The sequence below is a fragment of the Trichechus manatus genome, unplaced genomic scaffold (assembly GCF_000243295.1).
Source record: "Trichechus manatus latirostris isolate Lorelei unplaced genomic scaffold, TriManLat1.0 scaffold00135, whole genome shotgun sequence".
NCBI lineage: Eukaryota > Metazoa > Chordata > Mammalia > Sirenia > Trichechidae > Trichechus > Trichechus manatus.
The window spans coordinates 7021364-7041954 of NW_004444071.1; the positions used below are offsets into that span (position 1 = coordinate 7021364).

At 44.0% G+C, this 20591-nt stretch overlaps 1 protein-coding gene across 2 annotated transcripts in view; it reads right to left on the reverse strand.

Moving 5' to 3' along the window:
- Positions 1–20191, reverse strand: part of CAPSL (calcyphosine like) — a 32021-nt gene extending 11830 nt beyond the window's left edge. Inside the window, exons 1-2 of one of the 2 annotated variants that reach the window (XM_004385245.2) lie at positions 20061–20191; positions 3137–3273 (exon numbers count right to left, since the gene is read on the reverse strand). In XM_004385245.2, coding sequence (XP_004385302.1) covers positions 3137–3273 — 137 coding nt within the window. In that variant the 5' untranslated portion in view covers positions 20061–20191. Of the gene's footprint in view, positions 1–3136; positions 3274–19947; positions 20034–20060 lie in introns of those variants that run through there. The other variant, XM_004385246.2, reaches the window with a different exon arrangement.
- Positions 20192–20591: the final 400 nt, after the last annotated feature.

Consider the following 20591-nt stretch of genomic DNA (forward strand, 5'->3'; position numbering starts at 1 on the left):
CAGCTACCACCACTGACTGCTCTGACAGGGATCACAACAGAGGGTCCCAGACAGAATGGGAAAAAACTGTAGAAAAAAATTCTAACTCACAAAAACAGATCAGATTTACTTGCCTGACAGAGACTGCAGAAACCCCAAGAGTATGGCCCCCAGACACCCTTTTACCTCAGTAATGAAGGCACTCCAAAGGTTCACCATTCAACCAAAGATTAGACAGCCCGATAAAACAAAACGAGACTAATGGGGCACAACAGTCCAGGGACAAGGACTAGAAGGCAGGAGGGGACAGGAAAGCTGGTAATAGGGAACCAAAGGTTGAGAAGGGACAGCACTGACATGTCGTTGGGTTGTTAACCATTGTCATAAAACAATATGTGTACTAACTGTTTAATGAGAAACTATTTGTTCTGTAAACCTTCATCTAAAGTACAGTTAAAAAAAATAAAAAGAAAACACTATGTTTCAAGTCAGGCGCATCTCAGTCCTCAAAGCGACATCCTTGATTTTTAACACTTTAAAGAGCTCTTTTGCAGCAGATTTGCCCAGTGCAATATGTTCTTTGATTTCTTGACTGCTGCTTCCATGGGCATTGATTGTGGATTCAAGTAAAATGAAATCCTTGACAACGTCAATATTCTCTCCATTTTTCATGATGTTGCTAATTGGTCCAGTTATGTGGATTTTTGTTTTCTTTATGTTGAGGTGTAATCCATACTGAAGGCTATGGTCTTTGATCTGCATCAGTAAGTGCTTCAAGTCCTCTTTGCTTTCAGCAAGCAAGGTTGTGTCATCTGCATATCGCACGTTGTTAATGAATCTTCCTCCAATCCTGATGTCACGTTCTTCAACAGTGATAAACCATGTTAATAGTGTATACCCTTGATATGATGTGATGAACGTAACACTTCACCTCTGTGGTCCCCAAAGCACATAACCCCAGTCTAATCATGAGAAAAACATCAGGCAAATTCCAAAAGAGGGGCAACTACAACCTATTGATCAGTACTCCTCAAAACTGGCAAGTTAATAGAAAACAAGGGAAGTCTGACAAACTGTCATAATCAACAGAAGCCTTAAGGGACACATGATAAGTAAATGTAATGCAGTATTCTGGAAGGATCCTGGAACAGAAAAAGGAATTATATAAAAACTAAGGAAATCTGCACGAAGTATGGACTTCAGTTAATAATAATGTATTAATGTTGGTTCATTAATTGTAGCAAATGTTCCATACATTTGTTCCAATATAAGATGTTACTAATAGGGGAAACTATGATGGACGAACATGCTGGTGATTGTGAGGATGACACAGACTAGGCAATATTTTGTTCTGTTGTACAAAAGGTCACCATGAGTCAAAGTTGACTCAACAGCAGCTATCTAGCTCTAGGTGAGGGAGTGTATAGGAAGTTTCTGCACTATCATCTCAATTTTTATGTAAAATTAAAACTGTCCTAAAAAAATAAAGTCTATTAAACACACTAAGCCTGGTGAGGAGGAGTACAGATGTGAGACTCAGTCCCTGCCTTTAAGAAAGTTATTGTGGGAAAGAGAGAGAGAGAAGTAACCAGAAGGATGAGCAAGAGTTTTGAGTGAAAGGAGAAGAGATGAATTTCAGGCTGGGAGAAGTTTTGATGGGATGTTTGGGGTGTCTGAGGGAGCTGGAGAACAGCTACAAAGCAGGACTTCAAACTGGTTCTTCCCAATTCAGTCATGGCCAAGGAAGCAAAACTGGAACATACTTAAATTCTTAAAATTTGGGTGAACCAGAACGATAACTGGAATGGAAAAAATTACAAGTTGAAGTCCTGCTAAAAACTTAATCTCTCTCTTAAAAAACAAGGGCTGCATACACATTGCATAGCAACCAAATCTCTTGCCTGTGTTTTGAGCAGAGTTGGAAACAGCAGTGCCCCACTCAAAGATGGTGGCTGAATATGCAGCTTGGAATGTGTGTCCTTCTCCATCGTCCTGCCAGTAATCCAATCTCACACATTAAGCTCCTAAAAGGCTCACTATCCCTCTTCCAAATCTCCCACTCCAGAGCTTTGACCCATAATTTTTCTGGTTCCAGTTATCTGTCTGGATCACCCAAATTGTAACAATTCAGGTCTGTTCTGGTTTTGCTTCATCAGCCACAACTGAACTGGCTCAAATCAGTTGGAAGCCCTGCTATTAAGAAGTAAATAGTGGAATTAAAATGGAAAGTTGGGTTGGTGGCAGAATCTAATAATCTTGAATATCCTTAAATACAAAAGAGTTTAACTTCATTATTAAATGAAGGAAAATCAATGAACAATTTTCAAAAGAAGTGACATCATCAAAATAAAATTATAGGAGAACTTTAGCAATAACGGGTTAAATGGATTGGAGGACTGAAAGCTTAGAAGCAAAGGAACCAGTAAGAATACTACAGTAAGAGTTCACGGAAAAAATGTTGAGGGTCTGAACTCAAGCATTTGAGATGAAAATAAGAAGAGCGATTGTGAGATACTCTTTTTAGTTTAAGTACGCCATGGGGCATGGAGAAGTCTTCTTCATGGCTGAGTTCCCTACGATGTGCAAAATGTTAAACATACAGCAGGCACTTGATGTAGTTTGTTGAAAAGAGATAGAACCTGCCCTCTGAACGCTTACAAGCTTCTTTCCCCTGGGGCTTCTCAGTCCTGAGGAACACTCAGATCATCAGATTGCTGGAGAATAGGATCCACCCTGTTGACAGAAACCCACTGGCAGTGCTCATGGAGGTGAGAGACCTGACTCTCTGATGGCAAAACTTTCAATTCTGCAATTGCATCTCAATCACTGTTCCTTCCTCCCTCTTTCAACCCAGCCTCCATTAGTCCCAGTTTTAGGGAGTGTCTCTCATTGGCCTGCTAGGTGGCTGCTGGGCATGCTTCTCCTTTCCCCTGAAGGTGCCCAGTAGTCACACTCTCCCGTGGCAGCGATGGGCCTAAGACCCAAAAGATTTACAAGGGACCTCAGAGATCAACTCTTCCAAATTCTGCAGGTTGCAAGTGAGGAGCTGTGACCCTGGGAGGAAGTGACGCTAGGGGGTTTCACACAGCCAGTCTTAGCCTTACCTGGCTGTGTCCTGTCTACTCTGCCTCCCTGCCATCCCCTGCCCAGATGGTACCTGCCCAGTCCTTTGATGCCTGCAGAGCCCCTGGCCAGGCACTGCAGGCGGAGTCTCTCAATGGGGTCAGTGGCCGTGCTGAGCTGCTTCTTGGCCTGGATTGCCATCTCTCGATCATGGCGCGCTGTCCCCGCCATCTAAGAAGAGAAGCCACAGCAGCATGAGCGGAGTGGGGCCTCACAGCTGGCCTGGGCTGGGCAGGGCTCCCAGCAGACAAGATGAGGAGGAAACTGACAGCTTGTTCTGTCATCCCCTTCCCAGGAACAGAATCAAACTTCCCACAACTCCCAATGTTTAACTACACCAACTGTGTGGCTGGTGTATTAATTACTTATTTATGAAACCCTGAGGACATCTGGTTTCTCAAACCTGGACAACAGGTTTAAATATACAGCCATTCCCCACTATGATTTGTCCTTTCTGGAAGTTCCTTTCCTCAACAGAAAAGAAGTCCAGTTCCCTAGACTCTCCTTCTTGAACCAAATTCATGTTTTATTCTCTTATTAAGAATTTTCTATATTCCCTTCGACCTACATTTAATACTCTCCTCTTTGGCCTACACATTGATTTTGCTGCTTCTGGCTTGAATGAGAGTCTCAATGCTTTGGCCTTAAAGATTCCTGCAAATAACTACTTCATTTCCCTTGATTAACAAGTTAGTGTCCATTAACAGCAAGGTTCTCAGGACAGAAAAATGCTAAGCAGACACTCTGTCTCTCCTGACAAACACGTATACTAAAGCCAAACCCATTGCCATCGAATCAATTCCAACTGATGGTGACCCCATGTGTTGGTTACAGAGTAGAACCGCTCCACAGCGTTTTCTTGGCTGTAATCTTTATGGAGGCAGATGCCAGGCATTTCTTCATGGCACCTCTGGGTGGGTTTGAACTGCCAACCGTTAGGTTAGTAGCTGAGCAAAAACCTTATGTACCACCCAGGGCCCTCCAACCACAACCACCCCTCTCTCCCATTTCTGAATATTTAAAAACACAAAAGCCAAACTGCGAGAAAAAAAAAAAAGGTCTATTACATATATTTGTTATATAAGATCTTATAAGAAAAAGGGATCTTTTTTCACAGTTTGGCTTTCGTATTTTTAAATATTCAGAAACAGGAGAGAGGGGTGGATGGCCCGAAGCACCACCTTCTGAGCTGCCTGAGGGGCGTACAAGCTCCTGCAGCTGGGACTGGAGTTCTGAGAAGACAACATGCACAGAGCAGGAAAGAGCAGCAAACTGCGACCCTGGAGAACCGGGTTCTAGCCCTGACTCATCACTTCACACGCTCATGGCACCGTGAGCGAATCTCGGGATCGCCATTTCCTCCTCTCCCGTTAAATGAGGGGTCAGGTTAGATGGTCTTTAAATCCCACCCCAGCTCAAAAAGACTCTAATCCTCATATGAATCCATCTTCTGAGTCCACTGCTCCGAGCCAGTAAATGGGGGATTCTAGGAGGTACTTTAATGTGAGTTGTGAATGAAAGGAGCAGGAGAGCTTGATTCATGTGCAAAGAACAACATTCAAGGTGCAGGAAAAATGGAGTTAGAATGGTTCTGTCAGCAACTCATGGGTGCCCTCCCTAGTATGAGCCCTGACAATTTCCCCGAAGCCCACAGTAACCAAAAAACAAACATGATGCATTGGAGTCCATTCCAACTCATAACGACCCTATAGGACAGAGTAGAATTGTCCCCATAGGATCTTTACCGAAGGAGCGCAGTGAAGCGTGCAGTGGGATGCAGTGGTTAAGCACTTGTCTGCTAACTGAAAAGTCAGTGGTTTCAACCCACACTGGTGGGGGGAGAGGGGAGATGTGGCAGTCTGCATCCATAAAGATTACAGCCTTGGAAACCTATGGGCAGTTCTACTCTGTCCTATAGGGTAGCTATGAGTCAGAATGGACTAGAAGTTTAAGGGGTTTAATCTTTACAGACTCAGACTGCCACATCTTACTCCAGAGTGCTGGCGAGTTCAAACCGCTGACCTTTTGGTTAGCAGTTCAGGGCTTAACCACTGTACCACCAGGGCCCCAGAAGCCCACATTAGGGTGGAATGATTTTTACCAAAGATGGCAGCCCTTAGGTTGGTGCCCTCTCCTGTGCTAAGGCTGTCCTACTCCAATACAGCCCACAGATCTCCCCTACTAAGTTCTCTTATCTAACTTGAGGGTGAGGGGACCTCAGATTAAAAACTGAGGCCAGCAGCAGTAACTAGCAGATGCGTACGCTTATCTCAGCCCACTTCCTGTGGAGCCTCCCACCAGCCAACTTTCGGGTTTCCTCCTTCCTGCCCTTCATCCCGATTCCCATCATACGGGTGAAGATGGGGGCAATTCCTCTCAGCTCTCTTGAACACCGGGCCAAGAAAGAAGTTTTGCCTGTCTAGCTCCCAATTTCTTTACTGCACTTTAGGAAGAAACTGCTCTGCCTAAAGCTACACAGAGTCTTCATGTGCTTCCTTCAGCCCAGTGTACGGAGGTTCCCCAGAATTCCAGGTGGCCACACACGCTCCTCTTAGAGACCACCATCTCCACTCACATCAGGCAGGTACAAAGAGTATGTTCCAAATTCTCATCCCGAAAGGGCATCTGCTGCCCAGATCTGTTACCTTCCTGGCGGCATTCTTGAGATTGACATTGGCCTGTTATTATTTTATCATCAGGCTATGCCTGACCTGAACCTGACAATTCCCAGAGGTATGCCCCAGCTTCCCAGCCCTAACTCCACCCCTTGGAATCCCTCACTGGCAATCAGAATCCTGTGTTCACATGCAGATCCACCAATCCTCAACTAACCAAAACCAAACCCATTGCCGTCGAGTTGATTCCAACTCATAGCAACCCTAAAGGACAGAAGAGAACTGTCCCATAGTGTTTCCAAGGAGAGGCTGGCAGATTCAGACTGCCAACTGTTTGGTTAGCAACCAAGCTCTTAACCACTGAGCCACCAGGGCTCATCTAGTCACCTCCTTCTCCCTGACTGACCTTTACTGACAGACTTTCTTGTCCTGATCTCCACACCCAGCTCCACTCCTTCCACCTTGCTCCTTCCTGGGACCCCTCTTGTCTTTCCTGTCCCGATACTTCCTTCCCTTGCCCAATGGCTGTGCCCAGACATTCACCCCCATCACTTCCCATTACCTCTCCCTTCCCTTTTCTGCCTTACTCTGTTTGCCAAGAAAGCAAGTGGGGAGCGGAGAGAGGCATAGAGTAAACACCCCTTGTGCGCAGAAAGTGAGATTCTAAACATGAGTCAGGAACACAGATGGCAAGAGAAAGAGCCCCAAGGGGGCCTACTTTGCACCTGAAAATAATATTAAAAGCATGCATTGCTAACATTTATTATGCCCCTACTATGTGCCAACCACGCATCCAGTCCTCACGAAAACCCTATGCACTAGTTGCCACTATTATTAGTATTTCAGACATAAAGTAACAGGGGCACAGAGAAATCAGATAACTTGTCCCAGTCACAAAGTCAGTCTGGTTCACGGTAATTCACACAGTGTAAGGACTGTAAGACCCTTAAAGATCATCTAGTGCAACTCTGTCATTTTGCAGATATGGAAACTGAGGCTTGGACTGGTGAAGTGACTTGCCCCAAAAGTCCTGACCAACACTGAACACAGGGCTTCTGACACCCAAGAGGAAATTTCTCCTCTATCACCTTTGTGAAATAATGTAAAAGAACTTTGATGCACAGTTGATGGAGAGCTCTCCTAGAAAAGCAGGATTAAAAAAAAAAAAACAAACTCGTTGCCGTCAACTAGATTCCAACTAATATTTACTAGAACCGAGAAATCCAGTATCCCAACCTGTTCTGTCTCCTGAGGCTGACTATCCAGTGATGATGTAGGCAATTACCTCTGGAGTCTAATTTGATATAAAAAGTTTACGCTCTCTCCTGCCAGCCCCCCATGGTACTTAAAATGCCCACAAAAACCATCCTTTTTAAATATGTAGTTGCTCACTTCAACAAATAGTCAATTTTTATTGTGTTCTATTTCAAGACATCCTGACTCCAGAAGACCCTTTCCGAACATGGAGGAAAACCCAAACCAAACCAAACCCTCTGTTGTTGAGTCAATTCCAAGTAGAATTGGCCCATAGGGTTTCCAAGGGGCGGCTCGTGGATTTGAAATGCCAGCCTTTTGGTTAGCAGCCAAGCTCTTAACCACTGTGTCACCAGGGGAAAAAAAAAACAAACCTGTTGCCATGGAGTCAATTCTGACTCATAGCGACCCCAAAGGCTGAGTCCAGGCTGCCCCTGCTAATTCACATGGCTGCAGCGCCACCGTGTGTTGGCACAGAGTCTGTGCAGTTCCCCAGGCCAGGTGTTCCTTCGGACCACACTTCAACAAAGGTCTATGGGGCAGTTAAACTCTGTAGAACTATAGCGTTGCTATGAGTTGGAATCGACTCGATGACACCTAACAACAACAACAAGTGCCGAACAGGTACTGGGTAGGGCAACCCGTTGAACGCCTCTAGCTGAAAGGTTGGCAGTTGGAACCCACCAGGCCTGGCAGTCTGCTTCTGAGAGGTCACAGCTTTGAAATCCCTATGGAATAGTTCTACTCTGCACACATGGGGTCTCCATGAGTCAGAATTACTCAACAGATGGCAGCTAACAAGTGTCCAGCACTGTGCCAGGTGTGCTGGAGGGGTGGGGAGTGAAGGAGGAATAAAATGCACTGTGCTTACAGTCTAGGGGGGAAATGCAATCCCACTACAGAGCCAGAACAAATCAGAATAGGGAAGGTTAACCCAGCCCTGGAGGGGGGCTTTCTGAAGACTTCTCAGAGGAAGGGGTGATGTCGTTATTTAAGCTGAGTTCCTAGGGTAGAAGAAGGAAGGGCACTGTATATTTCAGACAGCATTATGTACCAAGTGCTTAGGCCAAGGTGAGAGGGAAAATAGTATAGTTAGAGAAGTGTGAGTATTTTCGTACTATTGGAGAATAGAGGTGTGTGCGTGTGCGTGTGTGTGTGCGCGTGCAGGTGTGTGTAAGAGAGGAGGTGCTGTGGAAGGTGGGAGGGAATATGGAAAGGGAAATTTGGAACAAGATGAAACTGAAGAGGTAAGCAGGCACCAGATCACACAGGGTCTGGAATGCCATGAGGGGTAAGGAGTCTGGATTTCGTATGGAAAGCAACAGAAGACCACAAAAGGTTCTAAATAAAGGAATGGCTGTTTGCATTTTATAAGACCCCTCTGGTTGCAGTAGAGAATGGGCTAGAAGGTGGAATGGGCTGACCAGTAAGAGGTTGTATCTGGCCAGGTGAGAGGCGTGCTGTCTGGACAGTGGTATTGGTGGTGGAGACAAAGAGAGATGGAGATATTCAAGGTGGTGAGTAACTGAACGTGCCATTTGAGGGAGAGGGAGGACTCACTGATAGTGTTCAGAGTTCTTGCTTGCTGCTCCACCCCCCCACCCCAACATACACACACACCCACCCCCAGCCCAAACCCCAGGGGCTGGTGGGAAGAGACAGTTACAAGACAATGAAATGCAGAGCGCTGGAGTTTGGAGCACAGACTGAGTGGAGCTGCCAGCAGCAAAGTCAAAGGAGACTTTGCATCAACGGTCAGGGTTGTCCTCACATGGGCCCAAGTTAAGGTCCCCGCAGTCCACTATCTCCTGGATCACAGCTGACCACCACTGCCAACACTCTCTGTCTGCCTGAATTTCTAGGACCACTGTGGGACGGGCTATGGGAAGCTGAAAATGCATAGAAGTCTCTCTCATCATTATTCTCAGTAGGATTCAACAGAGTTCAGACACAGAAGGAAAACTGACCTCCTGGGGAAGAGGAAAACCTCGAGTCGCTACCTGCACTTTATTTGGTTGTCTTTGGTTCCCTCTATTGGCAGTAAGCTATATTACAAGCTTCTCATTTTTAAACAACCTTCAACAACGAAACTTCAAACCAAAAACCTTCAGACTCATAAGTGGATCTTAGAGCTTAAAAGACCATCCCAGAGATCATTTATTCAAGCATCCACGTATAGAAATCACCAAGGTCTTCCACATCCTCTTTGTTGCAAAACCCAAATGAAACTTCTTACCCCACCTTCTACACCCTCCCACCCCCCTTTTTGGTTTCTGACACTATAATCGTGGCTTTCTCTTTCAGAAAAGCAGGGTTTCTTGAGGGAGCCCAGGAAGCTGAAGCAAGTTTAGTAAGCTTGGATGAACTTTACAGAAAAGGAGAGCTAACCTGTTTAGAAGTAGAGAGGGAGGGACAGAATTAGGTAAACAGGAGAAGGGAAGGCACTGGGAAAACCATGCAGATGGGCAGAGGTGAGATTCTTCGATACGCAGAAATCCCCACACACACAACAATGGCATTCAGTGCAAAACATCCATAGTGCTGAAGTGGAGAAACCCAACTATAGGGAAAGACCTGGGACCACGAGAGGTTCTGTTGGAAAATGAAGATGGGACACCAAACTCAGTGAATGAGATTCCCAGGCCCTGGGGACCTGCATTTTAATGTTTTCAGATGATTTTAATGCACACCTATGATTGAGAACCTAAGTCATGGAAGATACGAAGTCGCTCTCTAGTAAAAGGAGTAAGACCTTGTGAGGAAGGTTAGAGGAAAGTCTATAGCATGATGTAGGATGAGATAAAGGCATGAAGAGAAGTGGTACTGATAATCATTGTAACTACACTAGGAATGAAGCCCCTGGCTAAATGCTTCACCTGCATTAGCATATCACCTCAAACGGTAAGTCCTATCAAATATGGCTGCCCTATTGATGGTTCAGGGAGCCCTGGTGGAGCAATGGTTAAGTGCTCGGCTGCTAACCAGAAGGTCGGGGGATTGAACCCACAAGCCACTCAATGGGAGAAAAGACCTGGTGATCTGCTCCCGTAAAGACTACAGCCTAGGAAGCCCTATGGGGCAGTTCTACTCTGTCCTATAGGGTCACTATGAGTCGGAATTAACTCAATGGCACACAACAACAAAAAACAACTGGCGGGTCCGTGGTAGAATTCTCACCTACCGTGCGGGAGAACCGGCTTCTACTCCTGGCCAATGCAGCCACCGCCCTTCTGTCAGTGCTCGCTTGTCTGTTGGTATAATGCTGAATAGGGTTTAGCAGAGCTTCCAGAATAAGATGTACTAGGAAGAAAGACCTGGCAATCTACTTCCAAAAATCAGACAATGAAAACCCCGTGGATCACAATGGTCTGATCCACAACCAATCATGGGGATGGCGCAGGACTGGGCAGCATTCTTTCCATTGCGCTTGGGGTCGCCATGAGTCAGGCTGACTAGATGCATCTAACAGCACCAACATTACAGAGAAGTAGACAGAGATCCAGAGAACCCAGGTGCTTGCCTGAGGATGCCCCATTAGAGATGGGCAGAGCCAGGGCTTAAACCTGGTTTAAAGTTCTGTCTGACTAAACCAACATGTTTAATAGCTATGCTAAGATGCTGGTAAGCCGCTGCAGGAGCTCAGGGAAGCTTCTTGAAGTAAAATGAAGACTGCATTGGGGTGCTGATAGGATTTCAGTGTGGAGGAGGACTGGGAACAGCAGTGCAGGCCAAAGCCAAGCCTGTCGCTGGTCAACCAACATGACTCTTCTTCCCCCCTCGGAGTCCTTGCGTGAGTTTTCAGGCTTTAAGTCTCAGTATAAACACCTGGTTGAGACGAACAATTCCATTGGTCTCTTCCTGCTGCCACAGAACTGGTTGCTTTTTGGGGGTTTTGTTTGTTTGTTTAATAAAGTGATGTCTGAGGTTTTTTGGTCTGTTTTTTCAATCTAAACACAAAGTTTCTATGCTGATTATCTTCTGTAACATTTACAATTTTCCCACTATTTTTAAAATTTATGCAGTGTGTGAATATATGGAAACATCTGCCTTGGTTTGGATTGCCAACTTCCAAGCACCACTGAAAGTATGGCAGTATTTAACCTACACTTCAGTGACAGGCATACTGTGGAAATAAGATGGATAATGTCGATGAAGCTAGGCACTTTACCAAATATTCTCGGCACTAAAATGCATCTTCTCAAAATGTTGAAAATTCATGTTTCAGCTGTTGTCAATAGTAGGCCTCCCCAGAGCCCATCTAAATGCCACATCACAGTCTTTTTGTCTTTCTACTGACCTTTGGGATGTGAATTAAGTCATTTTAGTGTTTATAATATGGCACAATTTAAGAATAATGTTTCATAAATATCACTGTTGTAGTAAAGGGTTTACTTCATAAATCTTCTTGATTTATTCGTGGTAGTCTTTCAACCAGGGTCAGAACTAAACACAAAATTTAAGGAGGCACTGACGCTCAGGATCATACAAATGTAAAGCCAGCACTTGCCCAATCCCTCTGGAAGTGAGTGCTTCCTTAAATACTGTGCACTAAGCACCCACCTTGTCTCACCCTGGTCTCATCCTGGTCCTGTGTTCAACTTACATATATTGAACAGCTATTATGTGCAACCAATGGCAATGAATGAGACAGTCGAGGCCTCTACCCTCAAGAAGCTTATGTTCTTCAAGTAGTTTTAACTTTGTTGAATTTGAGTTAAAGCTAAATTTCCAGACACTGCCAATTAGCTGATCCAACTGTCATTCTAATTCTCTTTTCCCCTGCTGCCTTCCAATTCCAATTGAGTAACCATGTGAGCCAATTCTGGCCAAAGAGACTCTGGCTAAAGTGAAAGTCTGCTTAGGGCTTCTGGGAGATCTCTGTCATCTCCTTTGCCTTCCTCCCTGCCTCAAATAAGAATGTGATGTCTGGAGCTGTGGCAGCCAATTTGAAATCATGAGGGAAGGGCCAAGAGAATCACAGAGATACCAGCATGAAGTCCTAACATCACTGAGTTGCTGAACCAATTCAATTACTCACTCACGTCATGTGAGAAACATAAGCCCATATTCGTTTAAGCCATTGTTGGTCAGGTCTTTAATTTGCATGCAAAAATACTTTAGCTCGTACAATTGGCAAAGCTTTTTCCTGCAATGTTTGGGTTGGCCCTTGATATTGACCATTACCTGGGTAAAATAACTAGCAATCCAGTGTGAGAAGACATTCATCTCCCCTAAGAACCGGGAAGAGTGAGAAAGTAACTCTATCATGACCTCTTCTTTCGGTAGAATTTTACCAGCGCTTGGGAGTCTCTCCAGCATTTTTGGTTATGAAAGAGAGTGAGAAGAACTGCTTAGCATGATATCCAAGGGCCGTGTAACTAACACAATATAATGCAAGCCCAGGTTTAATAAAGCACAGAGGCCCCAGATCACAGAGTCCTTGTCATAATGAGCATCCACTGGGACTCTCAGGAGGCATGGGCTGTTTCAACAGCACTCTCCTTGTAGTCTCTTTCTCCATCCCTGCACTTCTCCTCTGCTCTGCCTTGTGTCTCTGGGGGTTTTACCAGGAAATTACTTGCAATCTATTCTGAGTCAGGCCAGCCTGCCGCAAGAAAGGTCTTAAAGAAGCAGAGTAAGAAGACATCAAAACTATACAAAGGTAAGCAAAGATTTGGCTGGATTTGTGTTCAAAATGCACACACACACACACACACACACACACACACACACACACACATGCAAACAAACAAAACAGATATAAAACTTTTGTTCCAAATTCCCTAGTTTGAATGACTATGCTCTTAGAACCAACCAGGTAACTTCCAAATATCCTACTTTTGGGGCGCTATAAAGCCTGGCAATTTCAGTTACATTGCAAGGACAAGGCCCAGCTGGTACGCCTTTCTTCACCCTTTTAGACACAGGTAAAACCACAGTTCTGACTATGGTTTGCCCTCTTGCAGCCATTAGTCACCAAAGTCACTCAGTAACTATTTTGTAGTCGCTTAGAATGCCACCTTTGGAGCTATGTGTCAATTTAATGCTTGTTGTACAGCGAACTGGAAATTCAGCCATTTATTTTGTATCCTAACTGCTCTTAACTGATAATTTCAGAAAACCAGAAATCCAATGTTGCACTGCCAACACCAGTGTAAGTTGGCGTATCAGTTATGAATTGTGTCCAGCTACTCGAACAGAAACTGGCAGTTGTCTCTGAAAATGATAAAGGCTGACTGTCCTCTCATATAAAAGAAGCCTGGAGACAGCCATTCAGGTAGTCATCAAGGTCCCAAGAAACTACTATCTTTCTACACAACCATGTTTTCTTATTCTCACAGTTGTCTTAAGTTATAAAATAACCATCACAGCTCCAGCCATCACAACCACACTCCATGCAGCAGAAAGAAGAAAGGGACGAGGGCAAAACGCATGCACTTCTCTGTTGAATCAGCCTTCTGTTAAGAGTTCGTAGAAGACTCCACCCAAACCCTTCCGTTTAAATCTCCTTCATTGGCCACTCCTGCAAAGTAGCTGGGAAACCTAGTTTTTAGCTGGTTACTTTGCCATTCTCTGGGTTCTATTTATAAAGAAGAGGAGACTGGCTAATGCATAGTTAAGTCACAGTTTCTGCTCCAGTTGGCAGAGGAAATAGAGCCATTCCAGTCGTTAAGAGCTACACCTGCTAAACAAAAGGTTAGCAGTTCGAATTCACCAGCCACTCCCTGGAAACCCTATGGGGCAATTCTACTCTGTCCTATAGGGGTTGCTATGAGTCAGAATCAACTGCACAACAGTGGGTTTGATGGAGCAAGCAGATCACCCCTAATGGAGGAGATGAGGCAAGTTCTGGGAGCAGAAATTAGTACATATTCCAAAAACCAAGCCTGTTGCCATCAAGCCGATTCTGACTCATGGTGACCCTCTGTGTTACAGAGTAGACCTGCTCCACAGGGTTTTCTTGGCTGTAATCTTTATGGAAGCAGATCACCAGGCCTTTCTTCCACCGCACTGCTGGGTGGATTCACATAGCCAACCTTTAGGTTAGTAATCAAGCACAAACCATTGGCACCACCCAGGGACCTAGCACATATTACATACATCATTCCTCAACCTCTGTTCATCCAAAGCAAATAAGGCTCACCTCTCCATGGGCAGTTATGAAGGATCCCCTCAGCTCAGGCAAACATAACCCAAAATGATCTAGACCAAAGGCTACCAAACCACAGCTCATGGGCCAAATTCAATCCTCTGCTTGGTTTTGTAAATAAAGTTTTATTGGAAAACAGCCACACACATTTGTCTATGTGTAATCTATGGCTGCTTTCACACTACAATGGCAAAGTTGAATAACTGCAACAGAGCCATCTGGCCTGAGAAGGCTAAAGTATATACTATCTGGCCCTGTGTAGAAAAAAATGACCAACCCCTGGGACTATGCAAAAGATAAACAACAATATCAAACATTTATTGAGTACTTACTCTATGTCAGGCTCTCTACTAAAGAGGTGGAACGTGTTTTACAAATTATTCACAATCGATTTACTTAGAACCGAAAATGTGTCTGATATAAAGTAAGTCTTGAAAATAACTCATTAACTCTTTACTGTTTTCAAAGTGTCTTTTAGAGCTTGGGGTTATCCCGAGTTCATATGTAAGTAGAAGAACCAGGATTCTGAGCAGGATATTTTGCATGGGCTACTACCCCAGTCTTTTGCAAATCACCCACAACATCTCAGAAGATATCCATTGCTTAAACAAAGAATCCTGTTGTCACCACAAGGCATTCATACATAAAAGTTACTACTACTACCCGTTGCCATTGAGTCGATTCTGATTCATAGTGACCCTATAGGACAGGGTACAACTCTCCCATAGAGTTTCCAAGGAATGCCTGGTGGATTTGAACAGTCGAACTTTCCGTTAGCAGCCGTAGCACTGAACCACTACACCACCAGGGTTTCCATATAAAAGTTAGGGCAAGCTTATTAACAATATTGAGTCCAAAGCATACTTAGTAAGAACAACTGACATTGTAAGTTACTGGAGAATGTTCACCTATCTCCTTCCTCCAAATGAAGGCCCTGCTGAGGTCAGAGGGCCAGTGGCCGAAGTGATAAACACTAAGCAGAGCTTTCAGAGAAAAGAGGAACATCTTTAAACCACCTCTTCACCAAGGATTGTCCTGTTCTCTCAAATTACACCTTTCAGTTTGTAGTCTTTGGAAAACTTAAATTTATTTGACTTCATGTTATGAGAAGTTTAAAAAAAAAAGCTATTCTCAGGCTGCAGAAAGAGAGAAACAAGATATTGGATGACAATGGAATTGTGACTAGAAATACACGAGCAACTCCACTCCAAAGCATCTCATGAGGGACATAAAGTTTCATAAGCACTAACGGTGTCGTGGGAAAACAACTTGTGGCCTTTCTATAATAATGTTATTTTGTAATGCCGGCTTCTGCCAAATGCCAGCATGTTTGTTTCTGAAATAAAAAGCTGCTCTTATGAATCTTGTTACTTTTTCTTTAAAGGAAGCTGTCCAAGATCAGAATAAAGAGCAAAATTTTACAAGTTCAATAGTGTAAAGCCTTATTTAATTCATAAAATAGACTCATGGATTTTCATAAATTAAAGCAACACTTAAAACCAAAAGAGTTGTTCCACAGAGTCCCTGGGTGGTATAAACAGTTAAAGCACTCGGCTTCTAACTGAAAGATTGGAGGTTTGAGTCCACCAAGAGGCATCTCAGAAGAAAGGCCTGACAACTTACTTCTGAAAAATCAGTCATGGAAAACACTTTGGAGCACAGTTCTACTCTGACACACGTGGGGGTCGCCATGAGTCGGGATCAACTTTATAGCAACGGGTTTTTTACCGGTTTAAACACCACAACTCCTTGCTCCCAAGCACCCCAACCAACACGAAAGTTATTAGGAGAGACTTAGCCTTCTTAAGACCAAGAGCACCTTCCACTCAAAAACACCCGGACTTTCCTCAATTCCTCATCCCATTATAAAAATCTCCTACTCTTTGTCCTCTTCTCACAACTGTCTTCACTGCTGAACTAAACATTCTGTTTTTTCAGACTTCTCCGCCAATCCATTCTCCACTCTTCATCTGTGCTAAAGCAGGTTAACCTCTACGAACTGCATTAACCACATTTCCTTGCGCCTGGATTCCAGCTGGAATCAGCCAGTGGAAAGCACTAGCGGGAGATCAGAGGGCAGGAGGAGAAAGAGGCTGGAGTATTTATTTCTCTGGTTCCTCTCTGTCAACAAGCTTGTCAGTGGCTGGAGTCCTTTATCGAAGGCAGCGCTCTTCCACAGCTTCATGAGGGTAATAATAGTTCTCCTCGCTGTGGCAGCCCTGGGGTGTTTCATCATCCCTTATCTATCTCCTTGAAACTGCTCACATCTTTGTAAATTGTCCTCTCATTAAATGCTCTTCTGTTACTACTTTTGAATGTGCCATCCATTTCCTGCCCAGATACTGACTGGTACACTGTCTTTATCCTACCTAGGACATGAATTTGTGTAAGAAACTCTACTTCTCCTGCAGATTTCTTGAACCAAGGCTTCTTCTTATCTCAAATTCTAAGTACTAAGGACCTCACAGAAACCCTGGTGGCAGAGTGGCTAAAAGTACCACTGCTAACCAAAAAGGTCGGCAGTTCAAATCCACCAGGTGCTCCTTGGAAACCCTACGGGGCAGTTCTACTCTGTTCTGTAGAGTCGCTATGAGTCAGAATCAACTCGATGGCAATGGGTTTGGTTAAGGACCTCACAGTCTCTAAGATCACCCTGCCACCTCTACATCATGCCCCTTTCTCATGTCCTTTTTGAAGTACACAGCCCATCTGGACATACTCCCTAGGTCCCTCTTGGCTCTGTAATTTTCTAAATCACTGAGATGTCCTCTCATCCCAAGTGCCTCCGTCAGTCTGGGAAACCTCAGAGTTCATCTAGAAAATCCTTCCAACGTGCAACCACGGAATTCTCAGAGCTCTCCAATTTCTACCAACTTCGTCTGCTCGCCCTGTCAGCCTTGCCTTCCAAGAGCATGTCTAACATTTTGTCATTATCCAAAGCTGGTCCTGTCTGAAAGTTCAAACTTCAAAATCACTGTCTCTCTACCTTTCAGTTCCATTATTTCACTATTTCCCTCGTCCCTGCTTTTTTGCCCCAATAATTACCTATCTCATTCTGTCTTCTGGTTCATTCCCTTCCCTATCCATTCTAGACATGTGGTGCATCATTCTGACCATCCCCTGCCAGTGCCTTCACTCTCTAGCCTCACTTGTTGATCTTCTATCCTCACTATGAATGCCTGACTTGGCTCAATCCTTTCATGCTCCCCTTCCTTAGAGGGAGGCTGTGATGTGCAACTGACCCACACACCAGGATAAATGTGGCTCCTGAACATTTATTCTTTATCTACAGCTGGTCTTCAGAAGCACTCAACTATACTTTTATATGACCTTGGTCAGATTCTTCTTCCAATCTTCTCAGGGGTTAATTCAAATCTTTGTGACACTTTGTCTTAAAAGTAACAGAAAAAAACTGAGCTACCAGATATGAACTCCTTCACATCACACTCCTCCAAATCTATAAAGGTATTTATCTCTAAAATCATCCTGAATTCATCCTCACTTACCCCAAAGAGAGAGCTGAGCTGGTTTCCATCTAAGGATAACCTCTCTATCTGAGACATAGATCCCAACCCTGCTTGGACCCTCAGCCACCAGTTATGCCCTTCTCCTTCTTTCCACCAGCTCCTTCTCTTTAGTTCATGAATCCACTCTGGTCCCTCAATCCTGAACTCCCTGTAGCTATCACCCTTCAAGGCCAGACTACTTGAATGAGTTTCCAGTTTCTTCACTTTCTCATGCCCCATCATACTTCAGCTCCCTGCCATCTAGCCACCACCTGTCATTTCAATGAACAAACTCTTGCTAAGTCATTTCTAACCGGATTGCCAACTTGAACAGTCCCTCTTAGTCCCTATTTCACTTCTCCCAACAGTTGACTCTATTCATTATTCTTTCTTGAAACTCTTTTCTCTTGTAATGTCTATGAATCTAATTTCCTCTGTTTTCCTCCTTCCTCTAGTCTTTCCTACTTTGTCTCTTCTTTATCTTCTTCCTACTTCTTAAATGTCACTCTTTCCCAGCCTTTGGTTATATACCCTATTCTCACCCTCACACCGTCCCGTGGCAATCTCAGCCATATCCACTAACAACCACTGATGGTCCTAAATCTTTATTCCAACCCATGCACTCTCCCAAGCTTCAGAGCTAGATTTCTAATCTCTCATAAAACATGTGCACTTAAATGACCTAGAGGTACCTCAAATTTAATATTCCAAGACTAAACCCATTATCTTTTCCTCATTATTCTTTGCCTCAGGAAATGGAAACACCATCCACCCTGGTCATTAGCTGACCCTTGACATCAAATCAGCAGTCAAGTCCTGTAGAATTCACCACCTGGACACCTCCTGTATCTCCATTTTCGCTTCTATCACCATGGATACTGACTTAGTCCAGGACATGATCATCTCTCATTTCCACTATGCAAACTGCCTCCTAGCTGGTTCATTGCCTCCAGCCTTGGCCCCTCCCATGCAAACTCCAGATGGCAGTCAGAGCGATCTTTACGAAATGGAAATCTGAACTTCATACTCTAGTTTAAAGTTCTTTGGTAGCTCGCCATTGCATACAAGTAAAGTCCAAACTTCTTAGCATCAGATGCATGCTTTGTCCCTGCCTGCCTTTCCAGCTTTGTCTCAAGTAACTCCTCAACCCCTTCAAAACCCATTCTGCACCTATACTCCCTCACAGTCCCCTGAATACTCCATGGTGGTCCATACCTCTGTGCCTTTGCTCATGTAATCCCCACTTTCAGGAACACCCTCCCTCCATGTTGACCAGAAGTCCTACTCATCCTTGTGTAATCACTGCAGTGTTGCCTCACATAACCACTACCACCAGAGAGCTGCTCACATCTTCCTTTGTGTGTCCCTGTGCAAAGTCTGAATAGTGCCCACATTACACTTTGAAGTAACTCTTTGCTTTCAGAACTGCGTACCCTTCTAGACTCTAAAGGTCCTAAGCGCCAGGGCTGTGTCCTTTGTGTCTCCCCTCATCAGCACTTAGTATGTTGCTATTAGATTGCTATTAGAATATAAGTATAAATGAATTTCCACAATGTAAGTCATAACATTTAAAATTCACAATAACAAAATAAGGATATTTCTGCCATTGTAAGATTTTGAGGAAAAAACAAGACCTGTGAAACCAGGAAAGAATTTCATCTATTTAGTGTATTTTCACTATGCTCTAAACTGAAGACAAGGGGCTGAGCACCTGGATAAATGGTGTTGCCATTTACTAAGGCCTTTCCATGATTAATCAAATTGATCCTCTGATATAATTTTTAACAATCTGCCGAGTCTAGAATTAATCACATCAACTCTGATATCATTTTTAACATGCTGTGTCAGTACACTTTAATAAGACATCTGATTCTTATTCTGATTCTAAGTGATCAGCTCAGCAGGGTGTGGTAGAAATAGCATAAGCTTTGAATGTCAGACAAACCAAGTTCTGAATACAAGCTCCATCTTTTAATTGCTGTGTGACTTATAGATATTTAAACCTGCTTGAAGCTAAGTCATATGAATGATACTTACCTCACAGGACAGTTTTGGGAATTCACCCAAACACTTCACACTCACCCACCCAGTACATACTGACTGAATGAAATTTATTTTTGTCCATTTTTATCTGAGCATCTCATGGCAAATCCTCTCCCAGCGCCAAGCTATTACTTCCCTGGGCGACAGCCTCCTCCAAGAACTCTCATCAACTTTTAGCCTTTATTTTTAGAGTATAACATCTCCAGTCTTCTTTATTTAGCTAATATGAAACAAAAAGTAATCAGATCAATGAGACAGAAAAAAAAAATCTATTTACCTTAAATGTTAACCTGTCACCACCAGTTGCTTCGAACAGCAACTACGGACACTCTCTCCAGCTTCTGAAAAAACTGGTCCCCTCCCGTCTCCTTTTCGCCTCCTCCCTCTTACCTTTCTTTCTCCAGCCTCCTGGTCCAGCTCTCTTAGCGCCAATTGGATGATTTGGGAATGATGGCTGCAGACTCACAGCCTGACTGGCTGAGATCACTGTCAATCCCTATCCTGGCCCTGCCTTTTTTTCAAGTTTACTGTCCTGTTGCCTAGGAAATCCCGGTGGCTGTGAAAGCCCAAGCTGTTTGCCTCTGGAGAGAAGCCAGCAGAAAGTTTTGCTAGCAATTGCTTGGTTTCAAGAATGGCATCAAAACTTGCTTCTAGGTTTATACGATAATACTCAGAAAATTGTCTTCCATTTTTTTAGGTAGAATTTACTTGCCCTTCGATTGTCTCCAGATGGCTTACTGGAAGGGTGTCTTATTACCAGGTGAGACTTAAAATTACAGCACAGCAGAGCAGGCAGGTGTAATTATAGGTGATTCAAAGTCCTCCGTCCTTCTCTGCATTCACACACTGACAGGATGCCATTTCCCACTGTTTCCATCTTTGGTTTCTTCCTTTCTCCTTCTCCTCTTTTCACTCCTCTTT